Here is a 24,769-nt window from a genome sequence, read left to right as displayed (position 1 = left end):
GCTGATCTCACAATTTTCAACTCCACTTTCTTTACTATAACCCTTGATTTCCTTATTGAATACAAATCTGTCTATCTCAGTCTTGTATATGCTCAATACCCAGACTCAATAGCCCTCCGTGGTTAAAAAAAAATCCACATATTAACTATCCTTGAGAGAAGAAATTCCTCTTCATCGCTGCCTTAAATGGTGATTCCTTATTTTTAGATTATGATCTTTAGTCGTAGACTCTCTCATGATTCCAATTTATTCCAGTTCAATCTTCTGACCCTCATTTCCTCAGGTAGTCTTTTGTTCCACAATACTGCTCCAAGCAACTTTGCTTTTTTTAAATCCTTCATGTTATGGGTAGAAAGAACCTTATATCTTTTAGACAGATGTATAAAGCTGAGGAACCCCTTCTGATTTCAATACATATTGCTTTCTGTTTCGCAGTAGGTGGTCTTTCACTTACCTGCAGTTTTTGGCTGTCACCTTCATTCTGAGAGGTCGAATGGCATCTGAAAAGATGATCCATAAAAATCTGCTGTGTTTGCTGTGTAGCTTATAAATGTTCTCCTTAAAGTCACAGTCATATGTTATTTCCTGGTAGTTTACACCTCAGACTTCTGGATCCAGGATGATCCACAGTATCTAATAGACTCTTTTTAACCTGTCTTCATGTTTTTGCTAGTCCTTTCTAACTGAACCTATGTTCTGACAATAAGTTGACAAAAACAAATCAGCTTTTGTATTCTATCAAAAACTTTGTGCAGTATCCAAAATCACTCATACCAGAGTCCTGGTATCTAGTATCTCATTGCTTTTTGTCAGACATGATTTAAGTGTTTTGACTGGGGCTGTGATAGCTTATTCCTGGAACTATCATATATACCTAAACCTGTGTGCTCAGTTTTAAGTAATCTCTTGAATGCTTTATTGCAGCATTTTTGTTTTGGGACTAACACAAAATCTTCACTCTAAGGTAACCTAGTGCACTATATATTCTTCCCTTTTCAGGAGCCACAGGTCCATACAACCAATATATCCTATTCTAAAGACCTCACAGAACTTATTAAAACTCAAAGCAAAACTGACCAAAATTCTTCCTCTCTTGGCTTAGGGTACTTTCCTCAACCTTAAAAAAACAAGTTCACAAGTTTATAACAAATGTTGAGGCCACATTCTTCATCCTGCTTTGTTACACAACAATCTAAGATAAACAAAATAATTGATTAGTGGTGATCACAAAACCATTCAGTCTGAGGTGTGGCCTCAAAAATGTTTTAAAAGATGTCACCATGGCTAAAGGAATACTTAAAAGTTCATCATTAACTTAAAACACACACAAAACCTACAGGTTAAGTGGAAGATGGACCAAGAGGGACATTGGAGCATGGAGGAGTGAAATGGGAAGGGATTGGTATCAAGGGAGTGGAATAGGTGGACTCTCTGGGTGGGGAATGGTGAGAGTAGTCATTCAAGGGAAGAAAATAAATAGCCTAAAGGAGAAGTTCAGCACTCTCCATGTGTATGTCCATTTCAGGGCACTGCCTGACAGAGTTCTTAGAGGGCTTGAATTCACCTACAAATTTCAAAATTTTAGTATAGCAGGTTATCACTTTTAACTACATCATGGAACTTTTTTTCAGACAGGAATGAAACACAATAATGTCATCAGGTGCTGCGTTAGTCAATGTGGGATTTTACATATGCAAATGAGTTTAAGCAGAAACATAAGCAAAAATAAAATGAATTCTGAAAACTGGTGCAATTTATGCCTGGGTTTCCAATTGAGTCCAAGAAAAACTTCCATCCAATGTATCTGTAAACAAGACACTCAACTTATATCCATCACAGAAAGCCTCCAAGTTACTGTATAATTTTTATTCTACTGAGCTTTGCATTCATTTAGTTTTATCTTGCACCCAAAAAAAGCCATTTTTACTGGTGAGTGTGAAAATCAATAACATTTATTGATAAAACAAATCCAAATTTGAGGTGCTAATTTGAACACTATTTCTGCTATCTCTTGACTTTCAATGGATCAGCTGATAAAGATATGTTTTTATTTCCATATTCTGGCAGATTTCTACATTATACCTAGCCATTTATTTGCACCAAATATTCTCTTAAGAGATTCGAGAATTCTGCGAACTAACAGTGATACATGTTATGTAGGTCTGAGACTTAACTAATTAAAAGACAGTGAAAATTCAAACACTGACATTTTTTAACATTTTTGTTTTTTATTTTGGGAGTCAGTAGTGAATTCTGATTAATCTAATTTCACTCATATCATGATTACAGAAAATGTTAAAAATTAATTTTAGAAATCATAAGCTCATAATAAAAGTACAGTAGGAAGAGATAGTTGGCATATTCCATTTCCCATTTTGACCATATTAAATAAAACTAAAACATGACCTTTTAGCAAAATATGACCAATAGTTTACAGTCAACAAGCTTTAAAATTCTAAAAAGCTCTTACTAGGAATAAATCCATTTGCAGAATTATACTAAGCAATTGTAATAAATGTTGACACCATAAAAGAAGATTTAAAATTTTCAGCTTCATATATATATACAAACCTCTGTACATAATGATTACACTCCATTGCCAAAGCAGTAATTGGTTTCAAAGACTATTACTTTACCCGTCTTCTTTGAAAATTAAGCAAAGTTTTATATCTGAGAATGGAATGGTGATTTGCTATTTAAACTGAAACCAAAAGAAGTAATATATGCATGTGCTTTTATAACAAGAATCATTGGTCTGGATGTTGCAGTGGTAATGATGGTGAAATTGTCAATGTTTTCAGACATCACACTTATGAAACATATGCACAGTAAACAAGGAAATAGGGAAATTGTTTATGTGACTCCATGCTTCTCCAAAGGGTGCACTGTTAAGTCCCTGTCGTAATCAATTAGCAATCACTGAACCGATCAGAACTTTACGTTTTACAGTGTAATGTTTCTGTTGAACATCTCCCATTCCCGAAACGTGATGCCTTTTTAATCAGCTGTAATTTAATTTTCAATAGTGTATCTCTTTCATACCAGAAAACTGATTTGATATTTGTGTAATGTCAATTTCTTTCCATTGTGAAAAATTCCTAGATTTTAGTTTTCTTTAGATGTTTATGATATTCCAGCTTCAAATATTTATGACCAATCATTGTTTAAAATTTAAGTGCATTTTACTTTCTGGTTTGGTGCTGTAAGCATACTTCAATGTAACAAGTTGCTCACTCTACTCAATGTTACTCCTGCTGCTGGATCTTGAGAGATTTTCATAACTTGGCGCCAGTTTGAAACTAATGCTAGGAAAGATGAAATTCGCACCACTGTGTCTTCAAAGTCAGTGATGGGTAAATCACATTTACCACTGTCTGCAAAATCCTGCCCATTAAATTAGTTTCCAAACCAAATGCCAGAAATTTTAAGCCACTCAGCAACATTTTCAATCTTTTATAGGACAAAAGGAATTTCAAATAAATTTCAGCTGTTTAGCATTTTCTGCACATTGTACGTATTAGTTAATATTTAAAGCTCATCAGCAGAATCTGTTGGTTAAAGTACATACTTTTTGTCTCATTGTTCTAATTGGAATCACTGAAATAGACTGTATTGATCTAAATGAGGTGCATAATTTTGTTCCATTCCCTCAGTTTGAAAACTAAAAAAATTTGCAGACTGCATATTTTGTCTTCTGAAATGGAATTGTGTCATTAGAATTGGTAAAGAATTCAGTGAAATACATCACTGCCCAATCCCAGAATCTACGGAGGTTTGTTTCCGAGTTGTTTTTGGAGGAGGAGGAGGAGGAGGAGTCTTGCTCGGTAGAGGTGGTGGGAGCTGTGGAAAGAAAATCATTTTAGTGAGCTGTTTCTCTGATTTACAGAAACTCTAACAGTGAGCTTGGCTTCAATTGAATACAGTCTTAAATAGATTTAACATTGTCAAATTATGGCAAAGATTCAACCATACAAGGATAAAGAACACATTTGCGAATTATTTGCAAAACAGCTAAACACGATTATTTTCTATTATTCAGATAATTTATCAGCAATTACAGTGAATGGATTTATGCAAATTATGCTGCAACGCCAGTTGTGCAGTTAGCCATGGAACTCTGAGTTGCATTGGGAGTTTTGAAAATTACATCTTGCTTTTTTGTCTCACCACCGATAAATGATGATATCTATATCTACTATATCTGATATAGTAGAAATAAATTAAATTGATTGCAGCAAGTTAAGCCTTATCTAATTTAGTTTGAGTACCCTCTTAAATGATGTGATAAACCTTAACTACTCTAGTCAACCTCTCCAGCTCTGAAGATGCACTATTAAAAGCATGGATTCTTATTTCTTCAGGTTTTAATTTCTAATTTTTAAATAAGTTATATCTAAAATTGTCATACTTCTTCAAAATCATTTTTCTTTCAGCCTTTTTTTTCTCTCTCCCTTAAACCGTCCTTTCTTTCACTCTTGATTTCTTAATTTGGTACCTGATTTCGCTTTGAATTTTCCCCCCTCATTTACCTTACTTTTTCCTATTTATTTCATGATGCTTTAGGTTTATTGGTTACTGTTACCGTGATCTCTCAGGTTGCAGATGCCTTCCTACCCTCGTTGAGGTACTGTCAACTAAAAAACCCTTAAGAAATTAAACCTGCAAAAGCAAGTCTAATAAAATACCCATTAGATATCTTGCCACAGCAAATATATTTATCAAACTAATTTTATCAAATTAAATCAAACATTTTTGAAGTTTAATCATGAAACTTTTAAAATTACCAAGATTGACAGGTGCTAGTAGTTCAAAATACAGCCAAATAATTTTTTTTCTTTATTCATTCATGGGATGAGGGCGCTGCTGGCTAGACAGTATTTGTTGCCCAGAGGGCAGTTAAGAGTCAACTGCATTGCTATGGGTCTGGAGTCATATGTAGGCCAGACCAGATAAGCAATGGCAGCTTCCTTCTCTGAAGAACATTAGTGAACCAGATGAATTTTTCTACCAATTAACATGGATTCATGGTCACCATTATACTCTTAATTCCAGATTTTTGGTGAATTCAAATTCCACCATCTGCCATGGCGGGATTTGAACCCGGGTCCCCAAAACATTACAGTCTAGCAACAATACTACTAGGCCACCACCTCCCCCAAGTAGCTGACCTATCTTAGTACCAACTTATTAAACAAAACAAACTGTAACTTCACAGAGTTTTACTCTAATGAAGTAAAGTGATCAAATGTACTTAAATAGACTTACTAGAAAAATTAAAGTTAATAATTTCTCAGAATACAGGTAATTGATCCAAAGATACTGCAATTATGAAAATAGAGAGATTTTGCTATTCAGCTTTAGATCTATGATTACCCTTGGTAGTAGAGGTGCGATGGAAATGGCAGATTCTTGACTATCAGCCAGAGTTCCATAATCACCAGAATTGCTTTTGAGAGGAAGAGGAGGTGGTAGTCCAGTCTGCTCAGGATTATCTGAGCCATTAAGATCCACATCTAGAAAGAGTAGGTTGAAATTGTATTTCAATTTTAATCGGGATTTATTTTGGCATGCAACATTTTCTCCTGCAAAATACAACTTTGAATAAATTGTGAGAAACACAAACAGAGCGAACAAAATAAAGTAGAAATAGGTAAATACATAACTTAAACTACAAATAATACTCAAGAATGTAATATATCTAAAACTAGATACAGTATCCTATGAAACTGAAATATTATAAATAATTATTGATTATAAAGAATATAGCTTAGAATAAGCTTGTATTTTGTGAGTCATTTAGTGGGCAATTGAAAAGTACAAATTCTATTAACTCCTGGCCAGTATTAGGAAAATATGTCATATGACTTGATTCTATTAAATAATGCGTCTAGTTACACTGTAACAATGATTTTATTGCCTGAGCTGATGCAATTAATTTGAATGTGAAAAATAATTAAATCTCAGGAACATTTCAGAGTGTCTTAATTTGATTCATTGTGGTTTATTCCTAAGTTATGCACAATTTTCTCCTGTACATTAGAGATTTTATCATATGTAGAGGAAATTTTCCTCCTTTTAAATGTGAAGGCACGGATATTCTGATTTTTTTTCATGAAAATACAAATATAATTGCTCAACTTACGCCTGAATGTGGAAAAGAAAGATGTCATCTTCCCCATTTTTCCCACCATTTCCATTTTGCACGCATACACACAATGCTTTCTGTTTCTGTCTCTCATGCCTCTTTCACAAAATATACCACATATTATTTGATACCAGGCTGTATTATATATTTATTAGTAAGATAATGTGCAGCTTTTCTTCTCAGGTAAAAAGACAGTGCTGTCATGAAATAAAGCCTTTTTGTCATTTATTATCATATGAATACATGTTTAATTCAACAAATGAAAAGAAAACATTTGAATTGAAACCTATCCCCACTTGTTTTGATGATTATATATCAGTCTTGCACGGCAAGATTGTCATGAAGATGGCCAGTTAAAGAAATAGCTAAACAACCTAATTAATGCTGTAATACTGGCTATAGGCACAACCTTGTGTAATCTATTTTCAGTCCTGAGCTTCAGTGTGCTATATTCTGTATACTGAACTCATACAACATGGTGTGCATTTTGTGGTAGTGGCAAAGCAAGGTTGTTCGCCACTGAGCTCAAAGAAAGCATTGTTGACAAAATTAATGACCTTGGTGGTGAGGACATGAATTATCATTCTGTGAAATTAATGGTCGTGTTTTCAATGGGGGCTCCCAGAATTAAAGTGCAGCAACCTGATCAAGCTTCTTAAGTACTCAGTTACAATAAAAAATACTCACTGGCAACCAACTATGAAAAGTAAAGCATTAGCCATCAAATCAGGTCTTAATAATTTAACCAATACTGCAGGCATTTATAGACACTCCATATTTTTTCAGGGCCAGATGAGTGGTCCAGAAGTAAGTATTACTCAAATTGCTGTTATAAACACAGTTAAACTTCTTTGAACAAGCCTTAAATGTTTCTGAAGTTTCTAACAGTGGCATAATAATGGAAAGGGAAAGTTCTTGTCAGATCAACTTATCACCTTATTTCACTGCAGGTGTCCACAATGTAACCAATGAAAAAGTAGGAAAAGACAGGCTTCATTTTCAGGCCTTTTATATTTTCAATCATCTGAATCTGATCAGATAGACTGTCACCAAAACCCTTTTTAAGTTTATGTTCCAGTTCAATCTTATTCATAAATGATATATTGAGCCATTAAACCAAGATTCAATAAAACAACTCTGCCAATGCCAGCAAAATGTGGGTGTTAAAGAATTTGGCTCCCACGAATGTTCCAGGTATGGCATTTCAATTTTGAACAGTATTTTAATATTAAAAAAAAGCTCTTATTTCTCTTTTTCTTATTTTGTCCTTTACCTTACTTATCAGAAAAAACAACTGTTTCCAACCTTATAAAATAATCTCAGAACATTTTCACTGGGATCTTACAATTTAGATTTCCCTCCCAGAAAATTGTTTCAATAAATTGCTTCTGCAATTTCTACACAGTGTGGTCTTTTTTCCTGTAATGGGTTGCTTAACATGGGACAAATATCCTAGCTGCAGCCATATAAATGATCTACATGTTTGTTCTTGAACATTTTGACGTACACCTATAAAACGTCTAATTTCAAACTTAAGTAAAATAATGCTTTACCATCTACCTCCCTACTTTAAAAGATAAGTTTCTGATCACAAGATAGTTATCGTTCATTTCATTTCATCCATACAAAAAAACCTAAATTGTTTCTATGCTAATTGTTTTGAACAAACTTCAGAGATTTTGCCTGTACTATATTTGTAGAAAGACTGTAATTCTGGTCATGGAGTTAAAAAAAAAAATTCTGACATCAGTCCTAAATCTATCTTTTATTATTGATTTGAACTCGATCATCTTCTCCTAATCTTGATAACAGTTTATATTTTCAAACTTCTTTTCTCAATTCTCGAACTACCTCCACACTGACAGCTTTCAGACACTTCATTTCCATGCTGTAAACCCAACTGATTTGCATATTTCCTAAAATGGGCAAAATTTGCCATTATGGACTAGCCTGGTCTACCATTTTTGTATTTGTTCATGGGATGTGGATCTTGTTGGCGAGGCCAGCATTTATTGACCATCCTTAATTAAGAGTCAATCACAATTCTGTAAGTATGGAATCAGACATCTGTAATAACAGGTAAGGACGATAGTTTCCTTCCATAGGGGACATTAATGAACTAGATGGGCTTTTCCTTACAATTGATAATGGTTTCATAATGATTATTAGACTCTTAATTCCAGATTTTTATTGAATTCAAACTTCATCATCTGCCATTTTAGGATTCAAATCCAGGTCCTCAGAACAATACCCAGATCTCTGGATTAATAGGCTAGTGGTAATACCACTAGGCCAACACCACCTGATTTGAATAGCACTTGAATAAGCCCTCATAAGAATAGCATCAAGATACTGTCTGCCCTGAGCAGTATGCAGTTTATCCTCAAACAATTTGCAGTCTGTTGCTTCAGCTTTGAGGTTCCACATTTTCTTTATGCATCAGATGGACATGTTGGCTTAGAAATTTGATCACACCTATCTTTCTCACTATTCCGTGGATCACAACATAAATTTCATTGTTTTACCCAAAATGCAATATGGCCAACTGAATGCATTCTATATCTTTCATGTAGAATAAAATCGATCCACCAACCAGGTTTCCTTCATAAACAAAAATAATGCAAAACTGGTTTCTGCTCACAGTTTGTAATATGAAAATGTAAATGTTTATTTCTCTAAATAACCCCTAAACCATGTACACAACACATACATATCATGTAAAGGATACAAATTGCTGCAGAGTTTAAAAAAAAACTTTTGGTCAACGTCCTAGTCCTTTAAATCAAAGAAGTTTGAAATGTTCAGATGCTCAAAGATGTATGTCACTGAACAGCTGTGATTGTCTTTGGGGACCTTTGCAGATGCAGTCATTGAGGAAATAACTGACAAACTCTATCAGAGGCTTCTCATGCAAAAGCAGCTGGACCACAACAGGGCTTCTTTACCAGAAACAGGAGACCTGAACTGTGAAGGTTCTTTCTTTTAGCAGGCTTCTCCAGCTACTATTCAAAGTAGAAACTGAAGTTGACATAAACTAAAGCCAGGACTCTCCAGTTCACAAGCAGTTATCACAAGGTACGTGATAACTCCAATGTCCTTATATTGACCTCTTTAAAACACAAATACGTACATCTCAAATCCACAAAATGATGAAACATGAAGCCTTCAAAAACAGCCTTTGGATGTCCTGGCAATGAAGGCTACCTCCCAATTACAGAATCACTAAAATTATGTGTTGTAACAAGAAGCAATGAAAATAAGTGTGATGAATGTATGTCATTCGTAATGCTTTGTTTTTAAAAAGGCAGCGCTTTCAGTAACCAGTATAGTTTGGGTTTACAAAAGATAAATTGAAGAATGTAATACAAAAGTTTTGTTCCAAGAAAGCATTTGCTGAACAGGACGCTATTTGCACTCTTATGGATCAGTGCTAGTAAGTAATTGGCTCTTACAAAAATAAATGCTTGTCAATGCAATTCCTTTTGGGATACATCATAATACTTACTCAGGCCAGGTTGTAAGGAGAAGGATAACTTGGGTTTGGGAGTTACTGGCGTTGTTATTGGTGGTGCAGTCAACCGTTTATCAGCTGACGTATTAAGCACCTGGCTCTTTGGTCTTTGCGGTCTTAACGGACTGATCTGAAAACAAGAGAAAAGTTACGGTGTGAAAAGAATCATGGCTTGAACAGAATCAATTTATCTTACAATGCAAGAACGGCTTGTCATATGGCAAGTTAATTACTAGAAGATGAGGGTTAGCTACTTTGACTTAATACATTTGTTATGCATAGGTAACTTGATAATCTGACATTAATGTCACAATTATCGAGATGTAGGACTTTTAGTTCTGTGAGTGTATGCACTACGTCAGTGGATGAGAAGTCTCAAGTTTGATGCTAGTTTGTACTCAGTAAAGGTGGCAATAGGAATACTTCTATTGATTGTAATGTGATTTGTTTGGATTTTAATTTGATATCATTTTGATTATCATGTAATTAATTAACTCATATCATGTGGACTTATACACTTGAGAAATAGTATATTTGAGGATTGGTAGTTCCTCTGGAACTATAACCAATTTAAGCAACAATTTTCAGGAAAGGAGAAAAAAAAGTTGGAAAACAAAATCTTAAATCTCCATTTTATGTCAACTAATTTGTTGCAGCAGTAGAAACAACTAGTAATATTATATATTGGCATGGATCACAGTTGAGTTTGCTCCTTATTATGCAATCTCATCCGGATTTTATTCCATACACATCTAGCTTCATGATAACTATTACAGTAAAATGATAAAGCTCTAAGTAATATCACTAAAAGTAGCAATAGCTTAATTGCAAAACATCCTTTGAAAAAGGGACACTACAAACTACCTAAACACAATAGTTAAATAGTACTTCTGATTGTTGACAGGATGCTATTTTGGCTTCCTTTGTTTCAAGTGGAAACCTTTAATGTTCAATTTGGGTAGAACTGTGCATGTTATTTTACAAAGTTATTTTGTAAAATGATTCAATGTACTTAGTTACCCAGCAAGATAATTTTCACCATAGGGACTTACCTGTCCTCTTGAAGCATCCTGATGTACTTGGAAAACATATTTTGTTTTGAAATCTGAATATGAATTAATTACCCCTTTTAAAACATTTGACTATGACATTATACTTATTTAAAAGAAAATTCTTGCAAAGTGACAAAGTGAAAGTTTGTCAACTGTGCAATTTCTTAATGTTACATTACCTCTTACAGTGTTTGCAATGTTAAATGTTTCAAGCATTCATTAAAATGGTTTCTCCTAATTATTTCATGGTTCTCAGAACTTGCATTTTAAGTAGTCAGGAGAAACACTGAATATTTAAATTGCAGTTACTTTATCCAGAAGTTGACAGAAGTTCCTAGCTCATAAATTATCTTGCAATTACTGTTTCAGACAGAATCACTGCCTCTGTAGTCTGGCCAGCTGATGGAATTTTAAAGATCTAAATATCCTCCTCCTTAATCAGCTTCACCTTCTGTGATTTTGATTTGAACCTGCTACACTTATCAATGCTGTTTTCATTGTTTCTCAATGATGAATGCATTTTCCAGATACTTAGCCACCTAGCAGGGATATTTTCATTCTAGGTACTTGTGTGCCCTCTTTAAGTGCCTCTGATGTACTTGGAAAACAAATTCTGTTTTAAGTTAAAAATCACACAACACCAGGTTATAGTCCAACAGGTTTAATTGGAAGCACTAGCTTTCAGAGCGCTCTGAAAGCTAGTGCTTCCAATTAAATCTGTTGGATTATAACCTGGTGTTATGTGATTTTTAACTGTGTACACCCCTGTCCAACACCCGCATCTCCAAATCAAATTTTGTTTTGAAATTTAAATGTGAATCTGTTATCCATTTTTGAAAATCTGATTATGACATTATACTTATTAAAATATACCTACAATGTGACTTAAAGTAAAGGTTTAAAATATGGAGAATTATCAACAGCAAATTGGGTTACATTTTCAATATCAACAATGCAATTTCATAATATTACATTTCCTCTTACAGACTTAGAAAATGCAATGCCAAATGTTTCTAGCATTCATTAAAATAGTTCCTCTTATTTATTTCACGGTTCTCAGAACTTGTATTTTAAGTAGTCAGGAGAAACACTGAATATTTAAATGGAAGTTACTTGTTCCAGAAGTCGACAGAAGCTCCTAGTTCATTAATTATCTTGCAATTACCGTTTCAGAAAGAATCACTGCCTCTGTAGACTGGCCAGAAATATCAGTAGTTTTAAATTCTTTGTCAAACATTTCTTGATGCTTGCTATTCCTTTTTTCCTTTTTTCGTTCTCTCTTATCTTTGTCTGTTTCATCTTTGTCCAATTTATCCTGAGATCTTGAATGCATTTTCTTTGGAAGAAGTGGTTCAAGAATAAATCTAAAATAAACAATATTAAATAATGAAAAAAATGGATTTTCTCTTACAAATAATTAAATCTGATGTTACAATTCAAAACCTGTTTAGATTAGATTAGATTACTTACAGTGTGGAAACAGGCCCTTCGGCCCAACAAGTCCACACCGATCCTCCGAAGAGCAATACACCCAGACCCATTCACCTACATTTATCCCTTCACCTAACACTACGGGCAATTTAGCATGGTTAATTCACCTAACCTGCACATTTTTGGACAGTGGGAGGAAACCGGAGCACCCGGAGGAAACCCACGCAGACGCTGGGAGAATGTGCAAACTCCACACAGACAGTTGCCTCAAGCGGGAACTGAACCCGGGTCTCTGGCGCTGTGAGGCAGCAGTGCTAACCACTGTGCCACCGTGCCACCCATTATTTTCTATTAATATAATTTAAAAGACAGGATCTTGAAAAATATTTTTGGTACAAAACATTACTGATGGGCATTTCATAAAACTCCTCTCGAGCAAATTACAATCCATAGAATGTTGATCAATTTTTACCTTTTAAGAATAAATTTTAACCAATTCTTTATTTTGGTTATGATGCAAAAGTCCCCGAAATATCAGTACTCATATCCTGGATTTTCTATTCTGCATTATTTTAATATTGACATTACTATTAGTGACAATGTACTTGCTCCAGAACAAAATTATTTAAGAGATTTTGGAATTTTCACTTATACTATATTTTGAAATAATGCTTAGATTGAAAATTATATAGGCTAACATATTAAGATTATCTAAATTGGACATAAGAAATAAATTCTGCTGCCACCTGAAATGATTTTAAATGCTATTAGTGGCTTACCTTTACAAACTATAACAGACAGTCATAATCAATTGCTGTCCTATTCTGTATCTGAATCTATTTCTAAAACTAATAACTAAGCCTTAGCTATATACTTTAGGCCTTCTAACACTTTAAAAATGGAAAACTTCTTTAATTTAACCAAGACAAATTTTTAAACACATTTCAGTCATGGTTTGCAAATAGAAATCATTACATGACCAGTAGTTAGTAAATACACAAATAAACTAAGTTCCAGCATATTTAACCATGAGGAAGCATTAGGAAATCATATACTTTTAGCCTGTCTTCCAGCAAACTTTCGATGGATTCGATTTCTGAAAAAATGCAAGATTCATTGGTCCCTGTTACTACTACTCATGCTTGTTTTCAGTCATCATCACCAATTCAGTTTGTAAAAATTGATGAAAGTATTTAATATGTTGTCCTATCCTGATGAATCATAGGAACGTATATCCAATTTATCCTTTGGTGGACCCACCTGCCCTTGGAACTTCTTGTGACAATCATAGCTGTACTATTTCCCCAGATAAATCTTCGTGCGACCTATCACTGTATTTCTTCGACATTTCTTTTTCTTCTATACTTAGATTGCAGAATAAATTCCAATCCAACTCATTTTTTTTTTAAATACTTGTCTACCTGTTAATTTAAGATCATCAGAGTTGATGATCTGGAATCTGAGCTTCAAACACTGCGGCACATCCGGGAGGGGGAGAGTTACCTGGACGCTTTGTTTCAGGAGGCAGTCACACCTGGGAGATTAAGTAATTCACATTCAGTTAGTGATCAGGGACATCAGAGTGTGACTGTAAGTGAGGCAGGTAGGGGAACCTGAGTTCAGGAGTGCAGGAGCCTCAGCCCTTGACCTTGTCCAACAGGTATGAGATTCTTGCTCCCTGTATGGATGAGGAAAAGGGCTCTGGACAGGATGAGCCAGCTGACCACGGCACCATTGTGTAGAAAGCCATTCAAGAGGGGGGAGCAAAAAGACAAGTAGTTGTTATAGGGGATTGTATAATTAGGGGGACAGATAGTATCCTTTGCAAGCCGGATTGGGAGTCTCGCATGGTGTGTTGCCTGCCCGGTGCCAGGGTGCGGGACATCTCCGACCGGCTTGAAAGGATATTGAAGCGGGATGGGGAGGATCCAGTTGTTGTGGTCCACGTTGGAACTAACAACATAGGCAAAGCTAGGGTGGAGGACCTGTTTGGGGATTATCAAGTACGAGGAAGGAAATTGAAGTACAGGTCCTCAAGGGTCATAGTCTCTGGATTACTGCCCGAGCCACGTGCCAATTGGCATAGGGATAAGAAAATTAGGGAAGTAAACACGTGGCTAAGGGATTGGTGTGGGAAAGAGGGATTCCACTTCATGGGGCATTGGCATCAGTTTTGGAACCGGGGAATCTGTACCGTTGGGACAGTCTCCACCTGAACTGATCTGGTACCAATGTTCTAGCGAAGAGGATAAATAGGGTGGTCAGTAGGATTTTAAACTTCTGAGGTGGGGAAGGGGGAGGAAAAGTGAAAGCAACAGGGAGTATGGAGTTAAATGGAAAGATAGGCAGCAGGATAGCATGTGTGCAGGCGGATTTAAACTTGAGGCAGACTGGGAATGCAGCAAAAAGGAAGGATAACTTAGGACATCTTATGATTTCCAATATCTCTAATGATAAGAAAGTTAGCATTAAGGCACTTTACCTGAATGCTCGTAGCATTCGTAACAAAGCAGATGAACTAATGGCACAGATCATCGTGAATGATTATGATGTGGTAGGCATCACAGAGATGTGGTTGCAGGGGGTTCAGGACTGGCAGTTAAACATCCAAGGATTTTCAACTTATCGAAAAGACAGGGAGGCAGGCAGAGGGGGCAGGGTTGCCTTGTTAGTTAAGAACAAAATTAAATCTATGGCACTGAATGACATAGTGTCGGATGATGTGGAGTCTGTCTGGGTGGAATTGAGGAACCACAAAGGCAAAAAAACCATAATGGGAGTTATATACAGACCTCCTAACATTGGTCAGGACCAGGGGCGCAACATGTACTGGGAAATAGAGAAGGCATGTCAGAAAGGCAAGGTCACGGTGATCATGGGAGACTTCAATATGCAGGTGGACTGGGTAAATAATGTTGCCAGTGGATCCAAAGAAAGGGACTTCATGGAATGCTTACAGGATGGCTTTTTGGAACAGCTTGTCATGGAGCCCACAAGGGAGCAGGCTATTCTGGACCTAGTGCTATGTAATGAACCAGATTTTATAAAAAATCTTAAAGTAAGGGAACACTTAGGAAACAGCAATCATAATATGGTAGAGTTCAGTCTGCAGTTTGAAAGAGAGAAGGCAAAATCCGGTGTAATGGTGTTACAGTTAAATAAAGGTAATTATGAGGGCATGAGAGAGGAACTGACGAAAATAGACTGGAAGCAGAGCCTAGTGGGGAAGACAGTAGAACAAAAATGGCAGGAGTTTGTTGGTATAATTGAGGACACTGTACAGAGGTTCATCCCCAAGAAAAGAAAGACTATCTGGGAAGGGATTAGACAGCCATGGCTGACAAAGGAAGTCAGGAAATGTATTAAAGAAAAAGAGAGATCCTATAAAGTGGCCAAGAGCACTGGGAAATCAGAAGATTGGGAAGGCTACAAAAACAAACAGAGGATAACAAAGAAAGAAATAAGGAAGGAGAGGATCAAATATGAAGGTAGGCTAGCCAGTAATATTATAAATGATGGTAAAAGTTTCCTTCAATACATAAGAAACAAACGACAGGCAAGAGTAGACATTGGGCTACTTCAAACTGCTGCTGGAAGCCTAGTGATGGGACATAAGGAAATAGCTGGAGAACTTAATAAGTACTTTGCGTCAGTCTTCATAGTGGAAGACATGAGTAATATTCCAACAATTAAAGGGAGTCAGGGGGCTGAGTGGAGTATGGTTGCCATTACAACAGAGAAAGTGCTAGAAAAGCTAAAAGATCTTAAAATTGACAAATCTCCTGGCCCCGAAGGGCTACATCCTAGAGTTCTGAGGGAGGTGGCTGAGGAAATAGTGGAGGCGTTGGTTGAGATCTTTCAAAAGTCACTGGAGTCAGGGAAAGTCACGGTTGATTGGAAGATCGCTGTTGTAACCCCCTTGTTCAAGAAAGGATCAAGACAAAAGATGGAAAATTATAGGCCAATTAGCCTAACCTCGGTTGTTGGTAAAATTCTAGAATCCATCATTAAGGATGAGGTTTCTAAATTATTGGAAGAGCAGGGTCGGATTAGAACAAGTCAACATGGATTTAGTAAGGGGAGGTCGTGCCTGACAAACCTGTTGGAATTCTTTGAAGAGGTGACAAGTAGGTTAGCCCAGGGAAACCCAGTGGATGTGGTCTATCTAGACTTCCAAAAGGCCTTTGATAAGGTGCCACATGGGAGGTTGCTGAGCAAGGTGAGGGCCCATGATGTTCGAGGTGAGCTACTGGTATGGATTGAGGATTGGCTGTCTGACAGAAGGCAAAGAGTTGGGATAAAAGGTTCTTTTTCGGAATGGCAGCCTGTGACAAGTGGTGCCCTGCAGGGTTCAGTGTTGGGGCTGCAGCTGTTCATGTTATATATTAATGATCTGGATAAAGGGACTGAGGGCATTCTAGCGAAGTTTGCCGATGATACGAAGTTAGGTGGACAGGCAGGTAGTACTGAGGAAGTGGGGAGGCTGCAGAAAGATCTAGACAGTTTGGGAGAGTGGTCCAAGAAATGGCTGATGGAATTCAATGTGAGCAAATGCAAGGTCGTTCACTTTGGATAAAAGAATACAAGCATGGACTACTTTCTAAACAGTGAGAAAATTCATAAAGCCAAAGTACAAAGGGATCTGGGAGTGCTAGTCGAGGATTCTCTAAAGGTAAACATGCAGGTTGAGTCTGTGATTAAGAAAGCGAATGCAATGTTGTCATTTATCTCAAGAGGGTTGGAATATAAAAGCACTGTTCGGCTACTGAGACTTTATAAAGCTCTGGTTAGGCCCCATTTAGAGTACTGTGTCCAGTTTTGGTCCCCACACCTCAGGAAGGACATATTGGCACTTGAGCGTGTCCAGCGGAGATTCACACGGATGATCCCTGGAATGGTAGGTCTAAACGGCTGAGGATCCTGGGATTGTATTCATTGGAGTTTAGAAGATTAAGGGGAGATCTAACAGAAACTTACAAGATAATACATGGCTTGGAAAGGGTGGACGCTAAGAAATTGTTTCCGTTAGGCGAGGAGACTAGGACCCGTGGACACAGCCTTAGACTTAGAGGGGGTAAATTCGGAACAGAAATGCGGAGACATTTCTTCAGCCAGAGGGTGGTGGACCTGTGGAATTCATTGCCGTGGAGTGCAGTGGAGGATGGGACGCTAAATTTCTTCAAGGCAGAGATTGATAATTCTTGATGTCACAAGGAATTAAGGGCTACGGGGAGAATGCGGGTAAGTGGAGTTGAAATGCCCATCAGCCATGATTGAATGGCAGAGTGGACTCGATGGGCCGAATGGCCTTACTTCCACTCCATGGTCTTATGTTCTTAAACTTCTTTCTTAAACTTCTGTTTTATAGATTTTATTTATTGCTTTATAAAATATCCATTCTTTTCTCATGAGTCATCCTGTACAATGGCCTAAAATATATTCCATTTTTCTTCTACTGTATTTTGTTTTATGAATTATTTTCAAGGGTCCAACTCTCCATTAGCCATACGGCTGTTGCAGCTGCCACCCCCACGCTGATTGATGATGTCACTTCTGCCTCCCCATGGCCACTCCCATAATCACTTCCGCCCCTCACAATTCCTCATAGATCACACGTGACATCACTTCCGCCCCCACATCATCACTGATGTCACATGCTCAATGACTTCCGCCACCCCTACTGCCATGTCTGCCACCACTTCCGCCCCCACCAACGCTACTCACCTGCATTCTGCTGACACGCCCCCCACATATCCCACTGTCACCATTCCCAGCCCCCAGAACCCTGAGGGGAGCACCACCCCTGCTCATGACTCCACCCCCATTCCCCCCACCATCACACCCACTCCAGTTACTGGCTCCGCCCCCACTCCCAGCTCCACACCCACACCAGATCCCAGCTCCCAGCCCTGCCGAGTTTTCACCATCCCTCCAGACCTTCCCCTCACTGAGGACGAACGAACAGTCCTCAGCAAAGGACTCACCTTCATCCCCCTCTGTCCACGCATCAATGAATTTAATACACGCCGTGACACTGAAAACTTCTTCCGCCGCCTCCGCGCTTACTTTCACAATCAATACTCGCACCCACCTTCCGAGGACCCCTTTGCCCACCTCCAACACAATGCATCCACCTGGACACCCCGCGCTGGCCTATTACCTGCCCTCGACCTCTTCATTTCCAACTGCCGCCGGGACATTAACTGCCTCAACCTGTCTACCCCCGTCCCCCACTCCAACCTCTCACCCTCAGAACGCGCAGCCCTCCAATCCCTCTGCTCCAATCCTAACCTCACCATCAAGCCAGCGGATAAAGGGGGTGCAGTGGTAGTCTGGTGCACTGACCTCTACACCGCTGAAGCCAAACGCCAACTCGAGGACACCTCTTCCTACTGCCCCCTCGACCATGACCCCACCCCCCATCACCAAACCATCATCTCCCATACCATACAGAACCTCATCACCTCAGGAGATCTCCCACCCACAGCTTCCAACCTCATAGTCCCGGAACCCCGCACTGCCCGGTTCTACCTCCTTCCCAAGATCCACAAGCCTGACCACCCTGGCCGACCCATTGTCTCAGCATGCTCCTGCCCCACTGAACTCATCTATACCTACCTCGACACCGTCCTATTCCCCCCTAGTCCAGGAACTCCCCACATACGTTCGAGACACCATCCACGCCCTCCCCCTCCTCCAAGACTTCCGTTTCCCCGGCCCCCAACGCCTCATCTTCACCATGGATATCCAATCCCTCTACACCTCCATCCGCCATGACCAGGGCCTCCAAGCCCTCCGTTTTTTCCTCTCCTGCCGTCCCCAGCAGTACCCTTCCATCTACACACACATTCGTTTGGCTGAACTGGTCCTCACCCTCAACAATTTCTCCTTCAAATCCTCCCACTTCCTCCAGACCAAAGGGGTAGCCATGGGCACATGTATAAGACCCCAGCTATGCCTGTCTCTTTGTTGGCTACATAGAACAGTCAATCTTCCGTAATTACACCGGCACCACTCCCCACCTCTTCCTCCACTACATTGATGACTGCATTGGCACCATCTCATGCTCCCGCGAGGAATTTGAGCAATTCATCAATTTCACCAATACATTCCACCCTGACCTTAAATTTACCTGGACCATCTCTTACACCTCCCTCCCTTTCCTGGGCCTCTCCACCTCCATTAATGATGACCAACTTGACACTGACATTTTTTTACAAACCCACCGACTCCCACAGCTACCTGGATTACACCTCTTCCCACCCTACTTCTTGCAAAAATGTCATTCTGTATTCCCAATTCCTCTGCCTCTGCCGTATCTGCTCCCAGGAGGACCAGTTCCACCACAGATCACACCAGATGGCCTCCTTCTTTAGAGACTGCAATTTCCCTTCCCACGTGGTTAAAGATGCCCTCCAACGCATCTCGTCCACATCCCGCACCTCCGCCCTCAGACCCCACCCCTCCAACTGTAAAAAGGACAGAACGCCCTTGGTGCTCACCTTCCACCCTACCAACCTTCGCATAAACCACATCATCCGCCGACATTTCCGCCACCTCCAAAAAGACCCCACCACCAGGGATATATTTTCCTCCCCGCCCCTTTCTGCCTTCCGCAAAGACCGTTCCCTCCGTGACTACCTGGTCAGGTCCACGCCCCCCTACAACCTACCCTCCCATCCTGGCACCTTCCCCTGCCACTGCAGGAACTGTAAAACCAGTGCCCACACCTCCTCCCTCACCTCTATCCAAGGCCCTAAAGGAGCCTTCCACATCCATCAACGTTTTACCTGCACATCCACCAATATCATTTATTGCATCCGTTGCTCCAGATGCGGTCCCCTCTATATTGGGGAGACTGGACTCCTCCTAGCAGAGCGCTTTAGGGAAAATCTCCGGGACACCCGCACCAATCAACCACACCGCCCTGTGGCCCAACATTTCAACTCCCTCTCCCACTCTGCCGAGGACATGGAGGTCCTGGGCCTCCTTCACCACCGCTCCCTCACCACCAGATTACTGGAGGAAGAACGCCTCATCTTCCGCCTCGGAACACTTCAACCCCAGGTCATCAATGTGGACTTCAACAGTTTCCTCATTTCCCCTTCCCCCACCTCACCCTAGTTTCAAACTTCCAGTTCAGCACTGTCCCCATGACTTGTCCTACCTGCCTATCTTCTTTTCCACCTATCCACTCCATCCTCCTCCCTGACCTATCACTTTCATCCCCTCCCCCACTCACCTATTGTACTCCATGCTACTTTCTCCCCACCCCCACCCTCCTCTAGCTTATCTCTCCACGCTTCAGGCTCTCTGCCTTTATTCCTGATGAAGGGCTTTTGCCTGAAACGTCGATTTTGCTGCTCCTCGGATGCTGCCTGAACTGCTGTGCTCTTCCAGCACCACTAATCCAAAATTTTCTGAAGATTAGTACAACCATAATTTTAATTATTTTTACAGTATAAAATCATCTAGACCAATATTCGATCCCAGCATTTTTCACTATCTCTAACCTTTGATAAATAAATGAACATCAAATATATCATAGGTCGGTATTTAATGGAAGCTATACAGGGGTCTGTCAACTGGAAAATTGGCAGAGTCTGGCATTCCCTCTTTTCACCAAGGCCTGCTAAATTAAGTCCCACTCGGGGCTGAAAGACCCACTTGCTGAGAGCTACAAATCAGACACAGATTCTCCAGTGAAAGGCAATGCCATAGAGGAGGTGGTGTTGCTGCCAACTTGAAACCCACACAAGGTCTGGAATCATCACTGAATTCAAGGTCATATGGGATGGAGTTCATAGGGGATGGGTGCCAGGGCAGCTAAGTTGACTCTTCTTGGCCTGTAACCCTTCTTGATCAGGCTCAGACTATCTTTGAATGAGGGAGCACCTCCACTCCCACTAGAAGATGTTGAGAAACAAATCTGAATGGACACAATTGCTATTCTTCTGACATGACAAATCTCCAGCATATTGCTGGGTTAACACTGTTTGTGGTAGGGTCCAGCCTTTCAATGAGCATTGATGGGGAATTGGTGGTATAGATGGTGATTTAGTAATCCAGAACACAGGCTAATGTTCTGGGGACATGGGTTGAAATCCTACCATAGAAAGTGGTTGAATTTAAATTCAATTGATAAAATTGGAAAGTATGGGTTATTGTAAAAGCCCATCTCCTAAACTAATGATCTTTAGGGAAGGTAATCTGCCACTCTACTGGCCATTTATAAAATTGCACAAGCATGGCCTGTCCATAAAACAAGCAGAATTATTCAACATGGTCAAACATTGCTCCACCAGTCTATTTTCGAATATCAACAGTGATGGAAGGTGTCATCAACAGTGCTATCAAGCGGCTTCTAATAACAACTTGCTCAATGTTTGTTTTCTGCAAGGCCCAGTAAATTCCTCAGTTCATCACAGCTTTGGTCCAACATGGATAAAGAGCTGAACTTGAGGGAAACTTAAGGTGATTGTACTTGACCTTGAGGCAGCATTTGACTGATTGTGGCATCAAAATGGCCCAAAAAAGCTGAAGTAATTAGTTATCTAGTTGGATTAATACCTAGCAGTGAAAAAGATGATTGTGATTCTCAGAGCTTAATTATAACAGCTCCAGGACATCACTGTACTAGTTCCTCAAGGTAGTGCTTTAGGGACACCTATTTTGAACTGCTTCATCAATGCCTTTCCCTCCATAAAGTCTGAGGTGGGTAGGTTTGCTAATGATTGCACAATGTCCAGCACTATTCATGATTCCTCTGTGTGATTCCCTAGTGTGGAAACAGGCCCTTTAGCCTAACAAGTCCACACTGACCCTCCGAAGAGCATCCCACCCAAACCCATTCCCCTACATTTACCCCTGACTAATGCACCTAACACTATGGGCAATTTAGCATGGCCAATTCACCTAACCTGCACATCTTTGGATTGTGGGAAGAAACCGGAGCACCCGGAGGAAACCCACGCAAATACAGGGAGAATGTGCAAACTCCACACCGACAGATGGGAATTGAACCTGGGTCCCTGGCACTGTGAGGCATCTGTGGATGTTTAGGTAAGGTGCATTAGTCACGGTAATATAGGATAACAGGGTAGGGGAATGGGCCTGGATGGGTTACTCTATGGAGGGTTGGTTTGGGCTGAAAGGCCTGTTTCCACACTGTAGGGATTCTATGAAAATTGGATCATTAGCTGAAGAATGGCAAATGGAGTTTAATTTGGATAAATGCAAAGTATTGCATTTTGATAAAACAAAGACAAGACTTTATAATTAAAAGTAGGGACTTGGGTAGTGTTGTAGAACAAAGAGACCTAGGCGTTCAAGTACATAATTCGTTGAAGGTTGCATCATGTAGAGATAGGGTAGTTAAGAAGGCATTTAGCATACTTGCCTTCATTGCTCAGACTTTTGAGTATAGGAGTTGGGATGTTATGTGAGGTCTTTTCTGAAGTACTGTGTCCAGTTCTGGTCACCATGTTATAATCGAAAGTGTGGTGCTGGAAAAGCACAGTCGGGCAGGCAGCATCCAAGGAGCAGGAGAATCAACGTTTCAGGCATATGCTCTTCATCAGGCTTGTTCTAGGAAGGATATTATTAAGCTTGGGAGGGTCCAGAAGAGATTTACCATGTCTGGGAATGGAGTGTTTGAATAATAAGGAGAGGCTGGCAAGGCTGGGACTTTTTTTCACTGGATGTAGGAGGTTGAAAGGTGACTTTACAGAGGTTTATAAAATAATAAGGGGTATAGATAGGTGAATGGCAGGTGTCTTTTCTCCAGGGTGGGGGATTTCAAGATTGGGGACATATTTTTAAGGTGAGAGAAGAAAGATTTAAAGAAGACATAGAACAGTACATCACAATACAGGCTCTTCGGCCCTCGATGTTGTGCTGGCCTTCTATCCTACTCTAAGATCAGACTAACTTACATACCCTTCATTGTACTAACTTCCACGTGCCTATCCAAGAGTCACTTAAATGTCCCTTTTGTGTCTGACTCTTCTACCACTGCTGGCAGTGCATTCCACGCACCCACCACTCTGAGTGAAGAACCTACCTCTGACATCTCCCCAAAACCTTCCTCCAATCACCTTAAAATTATTTCGCCCCATGACAGCCATTTCCACCATGGGGGAAAAAGGACTATCCATTCTATCTATGCCTCTCAACATCTTGTACACCTCTATCAAGTCACCTCTCATCCTTCGTCACTCCAATGAGAAAAGTCCTAGCTCCCTCAACCTTCCAGTCCAGGCAGCATTCTGGTAAATCTAATATGCACCCTCTCGAAAGTTTCCACATCTTTCCAATAATGAGGTGAGCAGAACTGAATATAATATTCCAAGTGTGGTCTAACTAGGACTCCATAGAGCTGCAGCATAACCTCATGGCTCTTAAAACTCAATCCTCCCTGCTAATGAAAGCCAACACACCATAAACCTTCTTAACAACTCTATCTACTTTGGTGGCAAGTTTGAGGGATCCATGTACATGGACCCCAAGATCCCTCTGTTCTTTCATACTGCCAAGAATCCTGCCTTTAACCCTGTATCCTCCATTCAAATTCGACCTTCCAAAGTGAATGACTTCACACTTTTCCAGGTTGAATTCCATCTGCCACTTATCAGCCCAATTCTGTATCCTGTCAATGTCTCGCTGCATCCTGCAACAGCCCTCCACACAATCCACACCTTTGTCATTGGCAAACTTACTAACCCACCCTTCCACTTCCTCATCCAAGTCATTTATAAAAATCACAAACAGCAGAGGTTCCAGAACAGATCCCTGCAGAACACCACTGGTCACTGAGCTCCAGGCTGAATACTTTCCATCTACCACTCTCAGACATGGCTGACGATGCTCTCCACCGCATCTCCTCCACTTCCCGCTCCTCCGCCCTTGAACCCCGCCCCTCCAATCGTCACCAGGACAGAACCCCACTGGTCCTCACCTACCACCCCACCAACCTCCAGATACATCGTATCATCCTTCGTCATTTCCACCACCTCCAAACAGACCTCACCACCAAGGATATATTTCCCTCCCCTCCCCTCCCCTCCCCTATCAGCGTTCCGGAAAGACCACTCCCTCGTCGGGTCCACACCCCCCACCAAACTAACCTCCACTCCCGGCACCTTCCCCTGCAACCGCACAAAGCCATGCTGACTATCTCTAATCAAGTTATGGTTTTCCAAATAATCATAAATCCCATCTTTCAGAATCCTCTCCAATACTTTGCCCACCGCAGACATAAGACTAACTGGTCTGTAATTCCCAGAATTATCCTTATTCCCTTTCGTGAACAAAGGAATAACATTTGCTACCCTCCAATCATCTGGTACAACTCCAGTGGACAAAGATCATCGCCAAAGGCTCTGCAATCTCTTCCCTCGCTTCCTGTATAAACCTTAGTTATATCTCATCTGGCTCAGGGGAGTTATCTATCAATACGTTTTTCAAAATTTTCAGCACATCCACCTTCCTAACATCAACCTGTTCAAGCATCGGTCTGTTTCACGCTGTCCTCAGAAACGTCAAGGTCCCTCTCAATAGTGAATACTGAAGCAAACTATTCATTGAGGACCTCTGCTACTGCCTCCGACTCCGGGCACAAATTCCTCTACT

The 24,769-nt window shown here is 40.0% G+C and overlaps 1 protein-coding gene across 1 annotated transcript in view; it reads right to left on the bottom strand.

Annotated features, from left to right (window-relative positions):
- Window positions 1-2,208: 2,208 nt before the first annotated feature.
- The window catches only part of dock1 (dedicator of cytokinesis 1), a 592,086-nt gene continuing 569,525 nt past the window's right edge, over window positions 2,209-24,769 (bottom strand). The window contains exons 49-52 of the mRNA XM_087998957.1: window positions 11,874-12,072; window positions 9,651-9,786; window positions 5,374-5,513; window positions 2,209-3,840 (exon numbers count right to left, since the gene is read on the bottom strand). Of these exons, the coding sequence (XP_087855083.1) occupies window positions 3,745-3,840; window positions 5,374-5,513; window positions 9,651-9,786; window positions 11,874-12,072 (571 nt within the window). The 3' untranslated portion in view covers window positions 2,209-3,744. The remainder of the gene's footprint in view (window positions 3,841-5,373; window positions 5,514-9,650; window positions 9,787-11,873; window positions 12,073-24,769) is intronic.

Source organism: Chiloscyllium plagiosum, unplaced genomic scaffold, assembly GCF_037043375.1.
Source record: "Chiloscyllium plagiosum isolate Xiang-an unplaced genomic scaffold, Cpla_swu_hap1 HiC_scaffold_22, whole genome shotgun sequence".
Taxonomy (NCBI): Eukaryota; Metazoa; Chordata; class Chondrichthyes; order Orectolobiformes; family Hemiscylliidae; genus Chiloscyllium; species Chiloscyllium plagiosum.
The sequence above is the reverse complement of the archived record's forward strand: the minus strand, read 5'-3'. Positions and strand labels throughout refer to the sequence as shown.